We start from the raw sequence: 21,266 nt of genomic DNA, 5'->3' as shown, positions 1-21,266 counted from the left end.
GCTTTTGCCACACATGATGAGATATGCTCCGAGAAGGTTAAATTACTGTCCAATGTGATTCCCAAATCTTTGACGGTCTGCACTCTGTCCAGGTCAGTTGATGACATAGTGTAATTGAAATAGATTGGATTGCGCTAGCGAGTGAACGTTATGATGAGACACTTTTTAACGTTAGCTTCCATTCCATTTGTTGCACACCATTCCAGAAGCAGATCAATGTCTTCCTGGAGTGTGATACAATCATCAACCGAAGTAATCGCACGGAAGAACTTGGGATCACCGGCAAACATAAATTTCGGTGCTTTGAGTAAGTTACATAAGTCATTGGCGAACAAAACAAAGAGCAGCGGACCCAGGTGGCTGCCTTGTGCGACGCCAGAGCAGATATTAAACGGTTGCGACAAAGTGCCTCCAATTCGTACAGACGCGCTTCGGTTACTCAGGTATGAAGAAATCCACGTTATCAACCAATCGGGAAAACCGCTCCATTTCAGCTATTCTACGACGAGTCTATGCGGTACACGAATCCTTTGGCCTTTGAGAATTTCACATATACAGCGTCGACTTGCACTGTTTTTTCGACGCTACGTACTAGTGAGGAGACATATGACATCATATTGGTAGTTGTAGAACGCTTTTTCATAAACCCATGCTGCTCTTCGCTGATAAAATGATGAACGTGAGGGTATACTGCATCCAGGATTAAACACTCTAGGACTTTTGGAAGACTGCTAAGGATAGATGTTGCTTCTGTTCTTCACGTCATGAATGCTTCCGGCCTTATGAATGGGTATTATCGTAGCGGTTTTCCAGCAAGTAGGGAAGACACCTTCGCTGAGAGATTTGTTAAAGATGATGCTCAAAGGAGCTGCAGGGGACTCTGCGCAGTTTTTAAAGAGGACGGCCGGAAGACAATCGGGTCCAGAGCCTTTTGAAATATCGAGTGACCGAAGTTTAACAAGGACATCGTTTGGCAAGAATGACAGAAGCGGAATCGATGCACCAAGTTGGGGTAGACTGTTTAAATAAGATTCTACAAAGGGCGGTTCATCGTTGTTCACTACCCCGCGAAAAAACAAGGAGAAAAGATCAGCAATATCAGTTGGATTTTCAGCAGACTAATCGCCGTGGCTGATCAGAGCTACATTGGATCGAGTGATGTGTTTTGTACGCAACTCTGGGACACTCTCGAGTCCCTTCGAGACGCGACGAGGGTTGAGACAAGGTGACGGTCTATCCTGCATGCTGTTCAACATCGCTCTTGAGGGGGTGATCCGACGAGCGGGCATCGAAACGAGAGGCACGTTTTTTACCAAGAGTAGCCAACTTCTAGGCTTTGCAGATGACTTCGATATCATTGCCAGGAACTTTGCGACGGCGGAGGCAATCTACGCCAGACTGAAAGCGGAGTCTAGGAGAATTGGGCTAAAAATAAATGCGTCGAAGACCAAATACATGAAAGGAAGAGGCTCAAAGGAAACAAATGTGCGCCTCCCACGGACGGTAACCGTTGACGGCGACGAACTAGAAGTGGTAGAAGAGTTCGTGTATTTGGGATCGCTGGTGACCGCGGACAACAACACTAGTAAGGAGATCCAGCGGCGCATCCAAGCGGGAAATCGGGCCTACTTTGCCCTTCGTAAAACGCTACGATCAGGAAGCATACGCCGCCGCACGAAGCTAACAATGTACAAAACCATTATTAGACCGGTAGTTCTTGATGGACTTGAAGCCGTGACGCTGCTTACGGAGGACATACGCGCCCTTGCCGTGTTTGAGCGGAAAGTGCTGCGGACGATATTTGGCGGAGTACAAACTGAAAGCGAAGAGTGGCGGAGGCGTATGAATCACGAGCTACAGGCACTGCTTGGGGAGACTCCCATCGTACATCTAGCGAAAGTTAGCAGGCTACGGTGGACCGGACACGTCGTAAGGATGCCGGACGACTGTGCGACGAAAATAGTCCTCTTCAACAACCCCACCGGCACCAGGAACAGGGGGGCCCAACGTGCACGATGGCTCGACCAGAGCGATTTGCGACTTCTGAGACGACTAGGAACTTGGCGACGAGTGGCCCAAGACCGAGTTGAATGGAGATGAGTGCTTGAAACAGCACGAGCCACCCCGGCTCTATGCTGCTGAAGAAAAAGAAGAAGAAGAAGATCGCCGTGGTGTACAGATTGTGGCACACCGTCCGTTTGTTGCGGCAGGTTGTAGTCCCCTATGACAAGAAGAGCGTCCCGCGCATTTTTCAAATCACATAATTCTTGGATACACTCAGAGTGTTTTACGTTACGATCAGCTTCGGTGTTCGTGGGAATATACACCAAGCAGATAAAAAGCGATGAGTCACGAAACTTAATCTTAACCGCGGTTTGCTCCAAGCTGTCTGCATCAGCCAGATGCACGGAAGAGCTGTTTAGAGTCATTCTTACTCCGACCAAAACGCCTCCTCCTCTGAGTAGCCGACTTGATTGTGGGTTACGGTCGCAGCGGTACAATGTGTAGTTGTGGGTGAGTTCGACGTTGGAGAAGCTCTCATTAAGCCACGTTACAGAGAAGACGATGATATCATAGTCACTAGCAGCAAGTGACCCATACAATTCGCTCGTTTTTGTACGTAGACCTCTGGCATTTACCGAATTCGGTGCTTTTTTTCAAGTGTGTATGAACACGAATTGCCTCTATTCAGGCGTGTCGCACGTTGCTTGCTACTCCGCGTGTAGAATGTGTAATATTTTTGTGCTCGAGTAACCGCTTTTTAGCTTAGCTCTCTAGAGCTAGGTAAGTTATATGCTTTTGTTTTGGTTATCTAAAAAAACATAAATATTTTCGAGAAACGAGATGGGTAGATAACACGATTGCAGTCAATAAAATGGGAAATATAATTCAAAAAATAACTGTACAGAACCACTCTTCCCTATAGTTTTATGAATCAGACCCCTCACGATATTCCCGTAGACAGTCTCGTCATGCGCAGGAATGAATTTTCTGTCCAACAGATACCTCTTCTCAGTTACTCTCCTCACCACCCCCATGCTAACCAGAATTCCGATTGAATCGCGCATTGGCTCCACCTCCATCGGGCAACCTGAGCAAATCGGCGCTCGCCCCAGTCGGCTCGCTGCTGCTTGTTGCCGTTGCTGCTACCAATAGAGCGCAACCATCGTCATCGTCATAAAACGCTTCGATGCACCTCGCCTGTTATGCGGTCGCGTCGCCATGCCATCGTCTTGCATGCCGCTGCCGTCACCGTTACTGCCATCGGTCCCAACGCTGCACTTGCTCACCCATCTGCTAGCAATGGAAATTGTCCAATTTGTTTGATTTGTTATGTCTCGGTCGGAGCACTAGAGCCACGCAGGACCTCCAATGGTTTTCCATCATGCTGTGCTTCGTGGTATAGTACAAAGACCGACCAGCAAAAAGGACTCGCTTTGATGCTGGAGTTTTCTCCTGAGAGTACATTTATACATAACAGTTTTACGAGGGAAATATTTCATCCGCTGCCTGCAGCGTCCGTTAGTCGTCTAGACGAAGTCAGTGGCAGCGCCAGTGGTGGTGGCGGTGGGAAAGAAGGAAGGAAAGCGCCGAACAAGGATCGCTTTTGTACGGGTTACGTAATTTGATGCTCTCAATGTTTTGCCATGTTTTGGTGCGCGTATTGTGAGGACATTTTTTCTCGAGTGGCCTAGTTTGCCTGTACAGAACAGTGGAAAACGGTCTGTTGATTGAAGGTAACAACAATCGCTGTTTGTTACGTCCTCGTCAAATTGACGTGATGACATCTAGGAACCCCTCGGAGCGTTTTTTTTAATGGAAAAAGATCAATTTTTTCCGAGACGATCTCTGGACGGTTTCAAAGAAAATTTCACTTGATTCAATTATTATAAACGGTACAGCTCTCGTTCGTGCAGGATTCATGAAACAGTTTTTGCTCTAATTTTCCCTTCTGAATATCAATTACACTACGTCACATTTGACTGATATCGATTTCGCATTTGTTTATCTTAGACGGAAGCATGGCAGCACACGACCAGCAAGCGCTGCCAAACTGTCGACTCCGGCACTCGGGGGCCAGAGCTTCAAGCTCAAGAAGTCGATCTGAAATCGTTTTATTAGCTGCCATCATAATTCTTTTCTGACAGATATACGGTTCTCGTTTGAGTAAAGCTATGGATTCATACTACCCAGAGTACTTTCCCAGATTATTTGAAACTACACTGCTAGGTAGCTTAGCTAGCAAGAACCGGCCCTGCTGCGGTTGACAGATTCGCTGCCATCGTTCTCAATTTCAAGTGCTTTTCCGACCGCATCTTACTTTCCATTCCCTGTTTCTTGTGTTTTTCTCCGGTCGTCTGTCTTTGCCGTTGCATGTCTCGGGCGCCACCCGCGCCTGTAGGCAGAACAACAACAAAACGACCATCAAATTGCTCAATTTTCCTCTGCTGGCTCAAGTGGTTGGACGGTAACGCACACGGCCGAACGCGGCGGAGCGGCGGTGTAGGACAGCATGAGAGGACGACAAATTGGACCCGGGATCGGTCCGCCTCCCGAGGGCTGCTCGAATTCAGTTGGTCGGGAGAACTACCAGCGAGTGGATGTGGGTGATAATTTGCGTACAGCTTTGTGCGATTTTTTTTTATTTCTGCTCTTCGTGAGCCAGCCTGACAAAATTGGCTTCCCCAAGTGGGCACTTGACAAAGGTAAAAGTGAAGTGATTTGCTTACCCTTTCATTGGTCGGGTTGAGCCTCCCCGCGGTGAGCTTCATAAGGATTAGGAAAAGCCAATCAATCACGTGACGGTGGGGTTGCAACGATTGCTTGTACGTGTTTGACTAGCAATCGGAAAGGATTGTTTCCGAGAAGTGTGATAAACGAGAAGAATAAAGTGAGTGAAATGTTGCAGCAAGGCTACTATGATGTAGTACAGGCCCACTCGGAAGTGTCATCCGGTAGTGAGTCGAACAATAATACACCCTTCTCGGTAAAGGATATTCTTAATCTGGTCGATCAGAACGCGGCCGCTGCTGCCGCTGCAGCCGCTGGGGAAGTGGATTACCTTGGATGCGCAATGGACAGGTGTGTACTTTGTTGCTTGTGTATGTTTGTTTGTGTACTGCATGCAGGTTTGGCCTGCTCTTTTCGTTTTGTTTTTTTCTTTTGATTACTGCACCTCAACCAACCAGCATTTGAAAAAGTGATGTATGGGACATTCGTAGAGCAAGTAGTTATCTACAATACTGCTGAAGAAAGTAATGTTTTATCTTTGGTATTTACGGCGCTGTACGGCTGCAATGCCTTTGGTAGCAAAATGAGCACTCTTTATAGCGGGCAGCTTTATAGCGCGACAAATACAAAAGATACAGTAATGATCAATTTAACAATATTGCAGATATTAACTAATTCGACAAATGTCCCATACATCACTTTTTTAAATTCTGCTTGGTTGAGGGATAGTAATCAAAAGACCAAATCGAAGCGAAAAGAACATGCCAAGTCTGACTGCATGTCCTTGTTTCATTCCACAAAGGTGCTGTGCCGATAGAGATATACGATATAGAAAATTTTCCGTCACCATAACATACATAATAGGGTACGGGAGGGTATTTTCAGCAGGTTTCTAAATGCTTTCTCAAGACTGTAAGTAATCTACTATTTTTTTTTTTCAAAGAACGTCAAAACCACCTGTTCTTTCACTAGAACTAGACCATTAACCGAAAAAATAGATGCTATCGCTTAATGGGCCGAAAATACGCTCCCATGCCCTACATAGTAAACCATAATACATAACGAACGAGTCACATCCTTTTGATTATTTAGAAGTACCAATGACCAATCAGAACAAAATCATACGTTACTCACAATTATGAGTCATTTTAGCTTTACGCGTGAATATTGGAGTAACTAAATGTTAAAATTGTTACTCATAAGTAGCACTAATAAATTGATGAAGCATTAGGTGATATTTAGACGGAGATTAGCAGCTAAAGCTAAGCTTACCCACAATTGTGTGTAACCATCGATTGTGTACTGGCAGTCGATTGGTCCTTTACCAAAATAATTGTCCTAAAAATCATTTCCAAAAATTCTAATATTTTTTGTGTCAGCAGTCCATTCGAAACAACTGATTAATGAATGAATTTGGGATTAGACAACATAATTTAGCTATCCTAAACTGAAATGGCCCTCGAATTAATTGCAACTGACCTCGTCCAAATGTACTATAAGGTGCCAAAGCTATGACAGTGTCAAACATTGAATAACCTTATTTCTCTTGTTGTTGTTGCCATAAAAAATGTCAATTTGCGTTGTGGTAGCATAAAGTTTTTTAATTCAAATTGATTAAAAATAAAAAAGTTTAAATTGAGAATTTATCCTGGAACTTGAACTAGATTTATTTTCTGGGCGTTATTAATATAACTTTATAGTTTGTAAGCCAAACATGCTTCTTATTTGTTTTCATATTTTTAAATACAAGCTTTATGATTTCATTTCTTGTGTGGACTCATCACTGCGACCAAAACTGTAGACTTATTTGTAAGTGGCCGATAAGCTTATAATTTTTTTATGTGAGCTTGTGTGTATTGGGTCTTTTCTTCGATGCTTTCGCTACTTTACCCACCTCGTTCCACATGACAGAGCGATCCCCAATAGTAACCATCCCTGGCTCAGATAAGCAGTGCATTTTACTATAAGAGTCATTTTTGCACTGTCAATAGGCCTTATCGGGATAGTATAGCCTTCAGCATGAAGGAAGAGTGCTGAGGAGCCTGAGAATAAATCCATGCTAAAGGCACTTTGACATCGAATGGCCTGATTCTATTAAGATTCGAACCCACGACCATTCGCTTGTTAAATCAGACTCGGTAATCTTGCGGCTACAGAGTCCCCTATTTTTTTATGCCAGAAGGGCACTGGGCTCAAAAATACCACTGCGACAGTCACAAAGATTGTCTTTTGCAGCTGGCCCCGATTACTGTACACAGTTTACGGATTGCTCATACCCATGGATGGAGTTGAGCTAGGTTGTAAGACTGTGCCCCAATTAGGTACTACATGGTTAATAAAGCCAACTACCTTCTAGGGATGAAGTTTCCACACTGAGTACGGAGTTAATATGTAGCTTTCGAAGAAGCTGAACCTAGAAGACGCAAGAGCTCCACAGAAGTATAGCAAGTGCGCTGAACTTTCTAGTTCTAAATCGCAAAAGCGTCGGTTAAGATCTTGCCTATTCTCTTTAAATAGTAAAGAGTGGGACAATGTCCGGTGAGGAGCCCCGTGATTTTGCGCAGTTCTCTACGCGTTAAGGTAAGTAGTTCGTTAACTACTGCAGGGTCTGGGTAGATAAACTGTTTAGCTTGTTCTAGCTTTTCCCAGGTCAGTAATTCACTTTTGACAGCGGATACGGTGGTGCCCAGGAACGGTTCGGGGCCAATGAACTGATGAGCAGATCCTTGTCTCGCTAGGCTGTCGGCAAGCTCATTGCCCTCGATTTCGCAGTATCCAGGCACCCAGAATAATGAAACTTTGTTCTGGCAGGAGAGTTCCCTTAAGCTTGTGCTGCACTCCCAAACTAATTTGGATGCACATTTGGTAGACTTGAGAGCCAGTAGTGCAGCCTGGCTGTCCGTAAAGATTCCGATCTTTAGCATACCTATACTTTCGGTTTAGACATATCTTGTCGCAGATGTATATTGCATATGCTTCCGCTTGGAACACGGTGGGCCATTTGCCCAGTGGAAGAGCTTCCTTTATTCCGGGTCCGTAGACTCCAGAACCTGTGCAAGTCCCAATTTTTGATCCATCTGTAAAGAAGCAGATGGTACCGGATGGAAGAACAGGTCCTACACTGCTCCATACTGGGCGATCAGTAACAATTACACTGTACGGAACATCCATGTTAGGCCGTGCATCCATACAGTCAGAGATTGAGATTGTTACTAGGGGTGAACTCCCTTGGTACGCGGAGGTGACCAATTTGATCCCCCTCAAGTACGTTACGACACCTCGGCAACCTTAGTGCACCGAGTTCGGCTTCTTTCTTTACATGAAGATGTAAAGGTAGCAAGCATAACATTGCCTCCATGGCTGCAGTTGGTGTAGTGCGCATGGCGCTGGTCACTGACAAACATGCCAGGCGTTGAACTTTGTTTAGCTTGGCCTGCGCTGTCACCTCATTCACCTTTGGCCACCATACAAGAGCGGCATAAGTTAGCCTAGGCCGGCCAATAGTAGTATATGACCAAAGGGCTAGTTGAGGTTTTAGTCCCCAGGTTTTGCCAAACAGTGAACTGCATGCCCAGATGGCTGTAGTTGCTTTCTCGACAGCATAGTCTAGGTGAGCGGTCCAGTTCAGTTTATGATCCGGAATAATACCCAGATGTTTAACTTCATTGCTGTAGCTTAGTCTGATTCCATTCAGTGTAGGGGGAGAAAGAGTATGTCTCCTCCACCTAATAAATGGTATCACGACTGTTTTGGAGGGGTTTATAATAAGCCCCTCTCGAAGACACTATGAAATAGTGGAGTTTAGAGATCCTTGCTTACGACTGGACAGCACAGCGTCAAATTTACTTCTGATAATAAGTACCACGTCGTCGGCGTACGCAATGACCTCATAGCCATGCTGTGATAGCTTGTGCAAGAATGCATCGACCAAAGCAAGGGGGAGAGAACTTCTCCTTGAGGACATCCTTTGATCGCTGAGATTGTGATCGACGTATCTCCCAATGAGGCTGTGATTTCTCTGCTTGACAGCCTCGCTTGAATCCAGCTCATTGTCGGCTGATCAGTTCCTTTATAAAGGAGAGCCGTGTTAATTGAGCCAAATGACGTGTTATCGAAAGCACCTTCATTATCAAGAAAAGCACAAAGTGCCGTCTCTTGGTATCGAAGCGACTTCTCAATCAACGTCTCTAGGCAGTGAAGTGCGGTTTCCATAGATTTACCGCATTGGTAAGCATGTTGATTGTAATGTAAAGGAGAGTTCCTTAGAAACTCGTTACGGATGTGATAATCCGTGATTTTTTCCATCAACTTGAGAAGTGTTGATGTCCGACTAATTGGTCTGAAAGCTTTTGGCGTAGTTTTATCTTTTTTGCCTGCCTTAGGTATGAACACCACCCTGACCTTTTGCCAGCTTGCCGCGACATGTCCCAACGTAAAGCTGGCACGAAAGAGATTGATGAGCTCGAACATAATCTCGTCCGCTTTTTGTAAGAAGATGGGAAGTATGCCATCCGGACCCGGAGACTTCATTGGTTCAAAGGAGCTGAGTGTCCAATTGATTGAAGCCTCCGTTAACAGTCGGCGCGCAAGTAGAACCAAGTCGCTTGATACATTGCGCGACGACTCAGCTTGCTGTTGCGCACCGATGTCGCTTCCAGTGGACGCTCTCAAACCAGGGAAATGCCTGTTCATAAGAATCTCCAACGTTTCCCTAGTAGTAACGGCGAGACTGTCATCTTCTTTTTTCAATTGCCTTAGGCCATTATTATGGTCTTTGGCTAACGCTTTTTGGAGTCGCACTGTTGACACTGGACTTTCTTTTGGCTTTGCGAAGCTCTGCGTTGTATTTGGTGAGAGATGCCCTGTAGGCCTCCCAATTAGAATCGGAATAAACGAATTTGAATAAACGCCTAGCCTCCTGACGAAGGTTACTGAGCGATTCGTTCCACCAGGGCACGTCACGGCAGACTGTCCGCGTGATTAACGGACAGTTTGCAGTATAAGCATCAATAATCCTACTCTGTAGGTCATTGGCTGCAGCGTCCAGCTCAGCTGATGTGCGTATATTAATGTGACAGGAATTCCGAGAGTTTCCCAGATGTTCTCTGAATGAACTCCAGTTAGTTTTCTTCGGATTTCTGAATTGTTTTCTCCTGAGAGAGTTTGCCTCAATATCAAAAACGATATGCATGTGGTCTGATAAACTTGGTTCGTCAGAGACATGCCAGTTTTTGACCTTCTCAACTATAGAAGTGCTGCACAGAGTGAGGTCTAGGACCTCATCTCTGATAGCATTAACAAAAGTGGGGACATTCCCTACATTGACATTGTTAGCAGTTAAGTATTCAAGCAGGTATTCACCCCTGTTACATCCGTGCTGCCCCAGACTATGTAGTGGGCGTTGGCATCGCAGCCGATCTGGAGCCCTATATTATGGTTTGTTAGAATTAGAATCAATAACTAAATTTACGAAAGTAGAAAAAATGATTATGTTCCAAATGGCTGTGTAAAACAAAATAAATACAAGTAAACATTTGAAAATTTAGTAATTGAAAATTTTTCTATCGTCACAAGGGAAATATTCATGTTAAGGGTATCAGTAGTAATATAAACAAAACGGCTACAGAGGTTAGAGTAAATCCTGATACACATAGAATCCGGAAATAATAATAATTTACTGAAATTTTTGGAGCGTCTTAGTAGAATACGAAACCTGGAAATTAAATAAAAAGAAAACTTATCCAATTTAACTCTACTATGTACCGTCAAACGGGGTAACTTGCAACAGTTCTCAACTATGAGTGCAAGTGAAAACTTATCTGTAGTACATTTAAGGACATTTAATTAATACTAAGTTATTAGGTCTAGCATAGAACAATTTCACATCTTGAGAAAAAATATGCGATCAATATTGGCTGTTGTAGAATTTTTTAACTAATTTGTTACTGGTAACCCCTTTAACGGGGTAACTTGCAACAAGCAATATTTTTTAGAAATTGAACGAATTTAAAGATTTGTATGAGTTTCTTTTTACTTGAATATGCAAATGATAATCCGACTTGCAATTTTTTTGCTTTTGCTATGAATATACGCATAAATGTCCTATGTCACGTTCGTGAAAAAAAATTTATGAGTCCCGTAACGGAAATTACAGAAATAACTTTTTATACTATTCATGCAGTTTATATTCCTTGTCTGGATCCTTTAAAGCTGCCTTCTTTAAGGGCCATGCACATATTACGTTACGCACTTAGGGAAGCGGGAGTTGTGTAATAACGCATTACACGCCGTATATCCACTATGCAAAATCGCGTCATAAAATGGAGCGGGAGAGTTAAAAATGATCGATATCTTGGTTACGTAATATATGAATGTTCATTACGTTACGAGTGATCGTAATTAGACACAGTCATATTGCTGGTCAATTTTCTCAGTGAGGTTATTTTCTTTTTGGCCTCTTCTATGGCCATTTCCAGTATATCCAGAGAAAAACTGGCATATTTCCGACTTACCGAAAGTACCTTACACTCTTCAGGTGTGCTTTAGTATTGTTCGATGCAAAATTAAATGATAACTTGCCTCTTGAAGCTAACGGAACACAGCTTTTTATATTTACCAGCTATTGCAAGTTACCCCGTTTATGTACTTGTTTTACGAATAATGTGGTAACAAGTAAGATAAACAAAACTAGTCATCATAAATCGATTATTTTGCTATAAAAAATGTATGTTAGACTTCTTTTATTTGAAGTGCCTGTGGGCGACACAAACGTTTTACTGACGAAAAATTGACAATGAATTTGACACCATCTTGTGGATTTTTTTAAAAATCACCAAAGCAGTAGAAAATCAACATAACAGTATCTATGGCTTCTTTGAACTTTTCAACAAGATTCAGAGACTGATATAGATTAAAAATTGAAGCAACAGATCAAAAAGTACTGTAAATTGGATCGATATAGTGTTGTTGCATGTTACCCCGCTGTTGCAAGTTACCCCGTTTGATGGTATATTTTAATCTTGACAGATACGTATTTCGCCTACTTACAGACACTGAGAAAGCCTGCAAGTCGTAAGCGAAATACGAATCTGTCATCAAGAATAAAATATACATAGTAGAATTAAATTGGATAAGTTTTCTTTTTATTTAATTGCCAATAAAAATTTGTTTCACTACTTTTTATAATAATATTAGCTGACCCGGAACTCTCCGTACTGCCACAAATTGAAATAAATGACTTACTTATTCTGGTGTGATGTCCATTAAGATTTCAATTGCTATAACAAAGTTCCGCCAACAAATTCGGTTCATGACTGTCCGTCACCAATTTTTCGAATGTCTCACACTTTCCACGTCCTGCTGCACTTGATCTCACAATCGAATACGCTGTGCACCTCTGCGTCTGATACCAACCAGATTTAAAGCGAACACGATTTTGTGCGGGGTTGTTGTCCAACATTTTCACAACATGTTCCGTCCATTGTACCCTTTCAGCTTTAGCAACTTTCTAGATACTGGATTCGCCGAAGAGCTGCGCCAACTCGTGGTTAATCCTTGTCCTCCATACGCCGTTCTCGCATATACCGCCAAAAATGATCTTCAGCACACGACGACTAGTGGATTCAAGTCCCCGTCGAGCATTGTCAACGTTTCGTGCCCATGAAGTATTCCACCACGCACACATATAAAGATTTTTTGACATTAGCTGAGGCCCTCGCTGAGGCTGTTTGCAGTAGGAGTAATATCAACAACATCAAATTCCAAACTCCCGGATCCTCTCCTCCACTCTTTGCTCCCCTCTCACTCCTACATAAGCGATCCTCAGCAAATGTCATTCTCGTTGGTGACGAAACCGCAAATTACTTCATAGAGAACTACCGGGCTTATTAGCGTTTTATACATGACTAGCTGACCCGACAAACTTCGTATTGCCACAAATTAACCTGTGTTGTACATAAATCATGAATCTCGGATGAACTTTGTCACAATCTCGAGTTTTGCAAGCCCCCCAGTGGGCGGCGCTTCCGACGGCGGGTCACCGGCAACACTCGCGACCGTCTCGTCCTGAATGATCTAGTATACATGATAGGGGAAGACTGTCCAGAACGCACCGGGGGATAGAATGGCCCATGCTATTAATTGTTTAAAAACGCGCGGAAACTATTTTGTAAAATTATGAATGCGCATTTTATATTGGTGTAAAACAAGCTAATTCATAATTGTGTAGCATGTAAAACCATCAAACATAGCCACATCCAATAAAATAAAGCGATTATCCGCGATCTCATTCCACAAGTAAGAAATCGCGGTTTTCTCTTAAGCTTTTACCACTAGTCGGTATGCCAATTTCATAATAAATACAGTCTGTCTAATTGATATACTGTCATACTCGATGATTCATCACAAAAACGGTATTAACTATTGGCATGTTTTTCACATAAATTGCAAAAAACTTCAAAATACAAAACAGAAGTAGAAAGCACCACAGCGGGATCGAACAGTTATAAAATATTTTTAATTTGCAGTACATCTTTTGTTTCAGATTATTTATTAAAAATGTAGCAATAGTATGTATTGTATAGGACTTAGAATTTGCCTTAAATCTAATTGTACTTTGTTTAACTTACAATATTTCATCACACATCAGTTGGAGAAAAATAAATGAATAAATTTTATTGCCAATGATGTTGAAGCCATTATATCCCAGCAAACAAACGTATGGACAAACGCTATAACAAACACTTTTGGCAGCCTAGTTTTAGGAGTTTATACAACACGTGATTATATGTAAATTAGCTGGTTGCATTTAACGCCTGGCTGGGCAAACTTGGTGCGTTTTGCCCACGGATTTTGGCATTTTGCCCCACATAATGATTTTGTCTCTTGCTAAAAATCGTCAAAAATAACAAAAAATACCGGTTTTTGTTAGAAAATCTCGCCAGGAGTAAGTGCAAAAAAGATCCCAAAGTCTTCTAGAAGTTGAAAAACGTGGAACAAACACACCGTTGCTCTGCAAAATGATGTTTTGCTTAGGCGGTGCGTTTTGCACCACTTTACCTTAACTACAGTTGCTGCAAAGAAATGAAGCGTCTCTTCGTTCTCTGCAGGACTGAATGGTATTCTATCAGTCATTATTGCTCGATATGTAACTGCACTGGCTGATCCTTTGGGGCTTTGATCCTTATATTAAACAAATTGTCTGAGAAAGGAAAATTTCCTACAATCTGGAAGCAGTCTTTTATGTTTGCGGTATTCAATGGTGGTGACAGTCGGAATGCAAGAAATTATCGTGGCATAACTAGCCTTTCTGCTGCCTTAACTATTTAGCTTAACTATTTAACTAATAGCTTAACTATTTGAAACAATTGAAAGCGCTTCTGTTTTATCACGAACTAAAAACTTTTGATCGTCAATGATTTATGCCCGGCCGGCCTGTTTGCACGATTATACATCTTCATGTATTACACACATGCAGCAAAAGGTTCAAGTTGATGCAATCTACAATACCGACTTGAAAGCGGCGTTCGATCCGATAAACCATGGCATATTGTTACAGAACATCTCATGGCTTGGTGCATCACAGAAGTTTACTGTATGGCTGAGTTCGTACCTGCGCGATAGAGTTCTGCGGGTATCGTTAGTTTTTTTAGACTCTGAATTAGAGCAGAATACGTAGCATCAAGGCTCTGCTGTTTCTATGACTCTGGATTTTTCCAGACCGTGATAAATGTAGTAAATATTTATGGTAATTATTTTATTATTGAATGTATGACAAGAAATGTCTATATTTCTCCATGAAATATTTCTCGATGCGTAGAATTCTTTCTTTTTATTTACTCTCTAGTGAATCAAAAGTTTCCTGACAGTAATGTAAGTTACGTATAGAAAAGTGATTAATTTAGTAAATTATAATGGTGAAGTTATTGAAATATTTCTACTAGTATCAAAATATCAGAAATATATTAATTTATATTTTTCTCTACTTTGTTTCAACAAAAAACAGCTCACCAAACACATCACACCTCGGACTGACCTACAATGGTTACGACAACGGCTACTCGAGCCACGGTGATCCCTATCAAATGATCCCTCATGGCTACATCCCTGCATCGCATCACCACCACGAGTACTCCAGTTACAGTCCATCACCTACCGCTTGCTACGATTACAACACAATTCCCACTGTAACGGCAGCCACGTCGGCCATAGCAGCACCTCCTCCGCCTCCTCACTATCATCACCACCCGTTGCCATCGTACAACTCCTATCATCACCACCATCATCACCATCTGTCGCCTCCTTTGATGGGTGGAGCATCCAGCAATGGCAGCAGCGCCCATACGGATTTGGAAATGTCTCTCGGAGTGATCAGCGAAACAAAGGAATGCTCCTTTCAGATACAGGATGTGCGATCCACAAATCCGGCGGCGATCGACATGAACGGTATGAATACCGAAGGTCCACTCAGTTCCCCACTAGAAGACGCATCCTGTCAGGTACCATCGACTCCGGGACGCAAACTTAAGGACGAACCGAACTTTGCCACCACACCAAACAGTTCTAATCGAGTAACTTCCGAACATGTACAAGAACTGGATAGTTTGTGTCAGATGAACAATAATGAGGAAGATCTAGTGCAAAGTAAGTTTGATTTTAACCTGTGGTAAGATTAGTTCAAAAATAACTTTTTTTGTTTTGGTAGAAGAATGCAACTCCCAGCTTGTAACCTCATCCCGCTGTGAACTACGCAAGAATGGTAAACTGCGCGCGAAGCGAAAACCCCGCATCTTGTTCTCGCAAGGACAGGTTCTGGAGCTGGAACGTCGCTTCCGGCAGCAGCGTTACCTTTCGGCACCGGAGCGTGAAACATTAGCCACCGTGCTGAAGCTCACCCCGACGCAGGTGAAGATCTGGTTTCAAAACCGTCGCTACAAATCCAAGCGGATACAAATCGAAAACGCCACCGCGGCAAAGGAGGCTTCCACCGGAGCCAGCAAGGATGGTGACCCAGCGAAGGGTTCCGCTGTCTTGGTGGAGTATGGTGATGAACCGGTAGGTAGCTATCAAAGCGGGTTCGGATCGCTTGGCCCGGTCGTAACGTCTGTGCCACAATCGGCCGCGCCTCCGCCACCTCCACCACCTTATCCGGCAGCATACGGGATTCAGTATGCAAACGGCGAATCCTACGGAGCATCTTCAAATCCATACTATGACCAGAAGGGGTACTGGTAGAACCGTTCGAAGCTAGTAAGAATTTTGTAAATATCCTCCAGCCTAAACAGCTTTAATTTTAACGTACCAAAGTGCTAGACCAAATGTTGTATTAGCGAAATGTGTTGCCTTAGTTAGACTACGCTAGCATATGATAGAGATAATAAAACGTCGAGAGTGTTACTAGTTTGAACGACTGTCACCCAAGTCAGTGGTCCCACGTGGCTCGCGATTGTTGTTCGGAAAGAAATCCAATCCTGTGGCAGTAAACAGACCACCAGTATTTTTCACTGGTTCGTTTCTGGGTCGCGCGCGTCAAGCTCCTCCGGACTGGACGAAATTCGATCCTATACCGACAAAAATGAGCGTAAACAAAACACAAAATCTAGCCTGCAACTGAGTCAGTCGGTAAGCCAATCTAAATGGAGTTCATTGATTAGATTCTTTGGCGTGTAATTGATACTGGCTTGCGGCCTCTAGCTTATTCCTGTCGTAGATCGTTTTCAGTTTTGGCTTCGATGTTTAAAAAACTGAAAGTCTATGAGATATGATGAGTGAATCATTCGATGGGTTCATCGCTATAAGATGGTTGTAAATGTCCACTTGGCCGACTAATGACGCCATAAAACTTTTTCCAACAACAAATTAGTGGCCGAGCCACGTTATTTACTGCTCTACTAACTTCATAAATTCCTGCACTTTCCCCTTTTTTTCGCCGTGTAATGTTATTGCCTCGAAATTATTTTCCCTTTTGCTGTGGCACCACTTCAAATCTCGGGAAAACTCCGTCATTCGATAACAGTGTATGGGAAAATAAAATTTTATGGGGGTTAACTATGCACGGCATCCCTGACAGGAGGGGGCTGGGCGAGCGGCTGAAACACATCCGCTCGTTGGTTTATCTTTATTCGAAATAAATAGCAGAAATCCATCTTCCGCCGCGGCAACAGTAAACTTTTTATCATATTTTCTTTCATAAATTTTCCTTGTTTTCCTCGATGTAGCGATGGCCTGCGGAGGCAGTGGATTGAAAAGCGAGGTTATCGTAATCTTGTCGGAGCCGAGCGGTTTTTAGCAGAACGTAAAGCAGATGCCCTTCTGGCTTCTGTCGAGTTGCTAGGGTATTGTGGTGGCATGGAAAAGTAAAGAATCTGCCATTAGTTGGTTTGTTCCTTTCTTTACTTGCCTTGTAACCTGTTGTTACATTTAATAATATATATTTTTTCCGGAATTAGAACGTTTTATTAGCCTTATGAATAATATACCTATTTTGTTTCGAAGAAAATGGTAATTTGGAAAAAAAGATTTATGAAGTAATGCGTTTATTTGTCATTTTATATAATATTAGTGTAGTACAATGCCTTTAACATTTGAATAACCAATGTTAATAATTGATCACTATGTATAATATAAATTTAATTCGAATTTTAATAGATTTCTAAATTATCAGTGTCCCTACAAACAGCCACAGCTCTTAACCACCATATTCTTGTACTTTTTCAAATTAATATTAGCATCATCGATGTGGTAAAGTACGGAAATAGGATTCAGCTTCGTTGGTGCACAGCACGGCTTCGGGACGCGACTCGGGTTGATCGAGTGTACCAAACTCTGTATCAACGCGTGGTTCGTTGCATTCATGTGTGCATTCAGCGGAAAGCTGCACTCGCCGTGACAAAAGAATGCCCCGAATCCTTCCGGTGCGATGATCCAATCCTGCCAGCGCAAATCCCGAAAGCTGACGTACAGAGTGTGAATCTGGCAACTTTTTTCCCGCTGTGCCCACCGATCTATGAATGGATTCTTTGGTTTTGCGGTCTTCTTGAATTCTCGTACTACGCTACGTTTGGAACGACCTGAGTGAATAGCGGGTTTAAGTAATTCACGTCCCTTGCAGTAACCCACCAGGAAAGGTTGATAGCGGCCAAATTTGTTCGAAAGAATCAGCCCCAAATCCTGAGGACGAACATTCTTCTGTGGACTGTCGGTGTAAATGACACTTACAAAAATCCCTTTATTGCTGATGCTATTCGCCACCCAGTGAATCATTGCCTGAGTTACGTTGATCTCCAACCAGCCCTCGTAGTTGTAAGGCACGGTTTGATCTGCCAAAAATTCTAACATGTGCTCTCCACGCTTTGAATCATAATCCCGTATAATCGACGTTCGCACTGTGACCAGTATTTCGCTGCCAATCGCATTCCCGTGATCGATCGTTGCATTCTTATAAATCCGTAAACTAGCATAAACCACATTTCCACTATCCATCTGTGTCTGACGGGTGTCAAACCATAACCTTCCACCGTACCGCTGGTATCGAATTTTAGGCAAGTTCCGATTGCCTTTGTTAAGAAACGACATTATAACATCACTTTCCTCGATGGCCCGTTCGTCGGCGATTGTAAACAGATTTCGATTGTAGACGGTATTTCGCTTGGAGCGGCTCCGCTTGGCTTGGTCCCCATCTGCGGCTTCGGCGGAAAACTTACGGTAGATGTTGAAAAGAAATTGCGGAGCCGATTTCCGCAGCGACGGATGAATGTGCTTCCTGTTTGGGCGATCCGGCAGGCCAAGCAGGTCCAGGATTTCGTGCTCGATTTCCTGTCGATCGTCGACAGAGATGCTTTTTAAGTGGACGGTTTGATCTAGGCCGTTGTCAATGTAGAACCCGGTAGCGGATGAAAAACCAAACGCAGGCTGCATCAGCAGCGGCAGTAACAGTAGGGAGAACATTTTGCGACGAGAATGGAACGTAAACTGGTCGCTACTTGTTATCTGTCTGGAGCACAGGTACCTCCTATTTATTCGTTACCTGCATTACTTATTTATTAGGTAAAAATGTCAAACAAAAGTTTGTTTCGACACGTTGATCCGAGAAAAAGACAGGGATTAATGCTAATTCCCGTCGTAGTAATAGTAACAGAAGTGCTGTTTTCAATATTTTAGATAGATTTTAACGAATAATCCAAAAGTTCTTGTACTGATTTGGCTCAAACACACTTACCTTGCGATCCGTGCACTTTAGTTTAACTAAATTGTTATTAACTCGATTATTATAAGCATTTCATTGAAATTGCGCCACCGACTTTATATTATGAATTCGTCATACCGTTTTCAAATCCATTCATTAAAATTTTCCGTTTTTGAGTGGTTTCCAGTCTGTAGTCTGTATAACAATCAACGATAATCTCAAGTAACCATTGGTAATCATTACTCATTTTTAGTAGTGACAAGCGCATGATTATCAAAAATTACTGGTAATCAGAGATAACTGTTTTCAAATGTGCGTTGTAATTACAGCTATTGCCCTTCAGCATGTACACACGCGGTTTCTGAGTTTTGATTTTATTCAAATATTTTTGGTCTAACTACAGTTATATCACAGGTAAACAGACTTAACACTCGTTTTCCATTCTTCGCAGCGATTAAACGGTCATTTCAAATTTGGGCTTAGTTGGGAATGTTTCCGTTTTGGTCAAAGTGGCGCTTTTTGACGAAAGAAGGGGAATTCCCCATTAAAAAAATCAGAGGGGTTGTGTATAAGACACGACCGCATGTTCAACGTAGGACTACGCAAAGTTAATGTAAAGGTGCGTTTAGAATGGGCAATTGAGGCTACGTTGGGAATGCGATATGTTGCTAGTTTTTGCTCAATGTTACTTCTGTCGCCACCAGCACATTTGTGGTACGTCGCCATAGTTACTTGGAAACATCAGCAACTGTTAGGAACAATCGCATGCCACTAGTTGCCAATCTAGACACACCTTACTAAAAACACTTATGAGAAAATTGATTGCTAATGGAAATCACAATACTCTTCATTGACAGTTATGACGGTTCTGAAAAGAACCACTTTGAAAGTTTAAAATTGACTGAAACGATTGGATTGGCTACTTTGTGCTGTAGAGAAAAAGCATAGTGTTAGCATTACAAAAGCATTACATTACATTACATATTGCAGAACTTCGCATCGTGTAAATTACAAGCAATCTTGCACATGCTAAACCGTTATTTAAAGCAGAGTGGGGTCGAAATCAGACATCATGATAATGCTGATAATTTAAGTTTTCTGTTTGACACTGTGAATTAAAGTAATGTATGGTATAATCATAAATGACATTCTTTTTCTTACATTTGATTTCCGATGGCAACACTATCGAGTTGATGTCGCTTGTCCGAATATTTCAACTGGATTGTTTAAAGGGTTCAAGGGAAGACATCACATTGTCTCTGGTTAAGATAGTGATGAATTAACACTACAGAGTAACAATTATTAAAAAAATTGATTTGGCTAATCAGAAACTTACTTACCGTTAAATTCAGGTACATGGTGTCATCTCCTTACCGGTTGGTAAGAAAAAGCTCCTGGCACTAATGTCGATATGGAAATAACTTCATTACTGTCCATTCATGTTTCGCTGAGCGCAAGGATATCTACCTGTCTGAGAACCGCATCGGTTGAAATATCTGCTGAATGTGCGTGCGTTTAGACTCTGTACATTCAGGCTCAGCAGTACAGCAAAATGGCTTACGTTAGATATAAATTTTAGAAGTTCAGTACCTAACGTAACCAATTTGTGGTTTTCCACACGGCTAAGTTCCGTCCGTAATTCCTGAATTCTCGGAGATGCAGTTCCCTTGGCATGGTAAAACTTAAATATGCCTCTGTGATTCGTCAAGTACAATTGACCGATTTTGTGAAAACGCCGATTTTGTGAAAAACTTAAATAGATAGATGACATGAACATCAATTGAACTGTTACCTATCACAGCACAGCCCAATTAATGAAAGTTTTTGTGAAAATCGGTGATAAGCTTAGCCCAATTAACGAAATTTGTCTGTATTTTTATGAATAAATATGCGCTGGCGATAAAATGAACCAATCACAGTAAAATAATACTGTTTTAGATTTTCAAATCGCCAATAATTTCGTAAATAAAGTAGAAGATTTATTTCACATAATTTACTGATAGCCAAACTGCCAATAAAGGTGGCGACATAATTGTTTTGGTCGAGGAAAAACATAGTGAGAAAAGAAGGATGATTTTAAAACGTTCAAAAAACATGTGTTGTACAATGTTAAAAGTAAATTTTGATACGAAATGGTGATTTCAAGTGTTTTTGTTATGGTATTCAAGAGAAATTACCACTACTGTAAAGACAATTGACATTTCTTCTCAGTCGCACGAAAAAAGGTCGAAATTTTGACTGGTAGGAAATCTTATTTATTATAAAAAAAGTATTTAAATAGGTCTCAGCTCCCTTTCATTGACCGCGCATGATATAGTTGGCTATCACTTAATAAAAAGCGCCAAGTTCGGTA

The 21,266-nt window shown here is 42.2% G+C and overlaps 2 protein-coding genes across 2 annotated transcripts; one reads left to right on the top strand and one right to left on the bottom strand.

Annotated features, from left to right (window-relative positions):
* Window positions 1-4,900: 4,900 nt before the first annotated feature.
* Window positions 4,901-15,963, top strand: LOC128745453 (muscle-specific homeobox protein tinman). The gene is made up of 3 exons (XM_053842527.1): window positions 4,901-5,082; window positions 14,735-15,372; window positions 15,434-15,963. Exons 1-3 carry the CDS (start codon window positions 4,901-4,903, stop codon window positions 15,961-15,963), a joined length of 1,350 nt encoding a protein of 449 aa, XP_053698502.1.
* A 1,434-nt stretch (window positions 15,964-17,397) lies between these two features.
* Window positions 17,398-18,675, bottom strand: LOC128745451 (protein 60A-like). Its single transcript, XM_053842526.1, has one exon. The coding sequence runs from the start codon at window positions 18,673-18,675 to the stop codon at window positions 17,398-17,400; it is 1,278 nt and encodes a 425-aa protein (XP_053698501.1).
* Window positions 18,676-21,266: the final 2,591 nt, after the last annotated feature.

This window comes from Sabethes cyaneus, chromosome 1 (genome assembly GCF_943734655.1).
Source record: "Sabethes cyaneus chromosome 1, idSabCyanKW18_F2, whole genome shotgun sequence".
In the NCBI taxonomy this organism is placed as follows: domain Eukaryota; kingdom Metazoa; phylum Arthropoda; class Insecta; order Diptera; family Culicidae; genus Sabethes; species Sabethes cyaneus.
Note: the sequence above shows the minus strand (reverse complement) of the source record. Positions and strands in the feature narration are given on the sequence as shown.

Coding starts and splice junctions, on each gene's coding strand:
- LOC128745453 (XM_053842527.1), top strand. CDS start 4,901: ATGTTGCAGCAAGGCTACTATGATGTAGTACAGGCCCACTCGGAAGTG. Junction 5,083..14,734: donor CTTGGATGCGCAATGGACAG/GTGTGTACTTTG, acceptor AACAAAAAACAG/CTCACCAAACACATCACACC. Junction 15,373..15,433: donor TGAGGAAGATCTAGTGCAAA/GTAAGTTTGATT, acceptor TTGTTTTGGTAG/AAGAATGCAACTCCCAGCTT.
- LOC128745451 (XM_053842526.1), bottom strand. CDS start 18,675: ATGTTCTCCCTACTGTTACTGCCGCTGCTGATGCAGCCTGCGTTTGGT.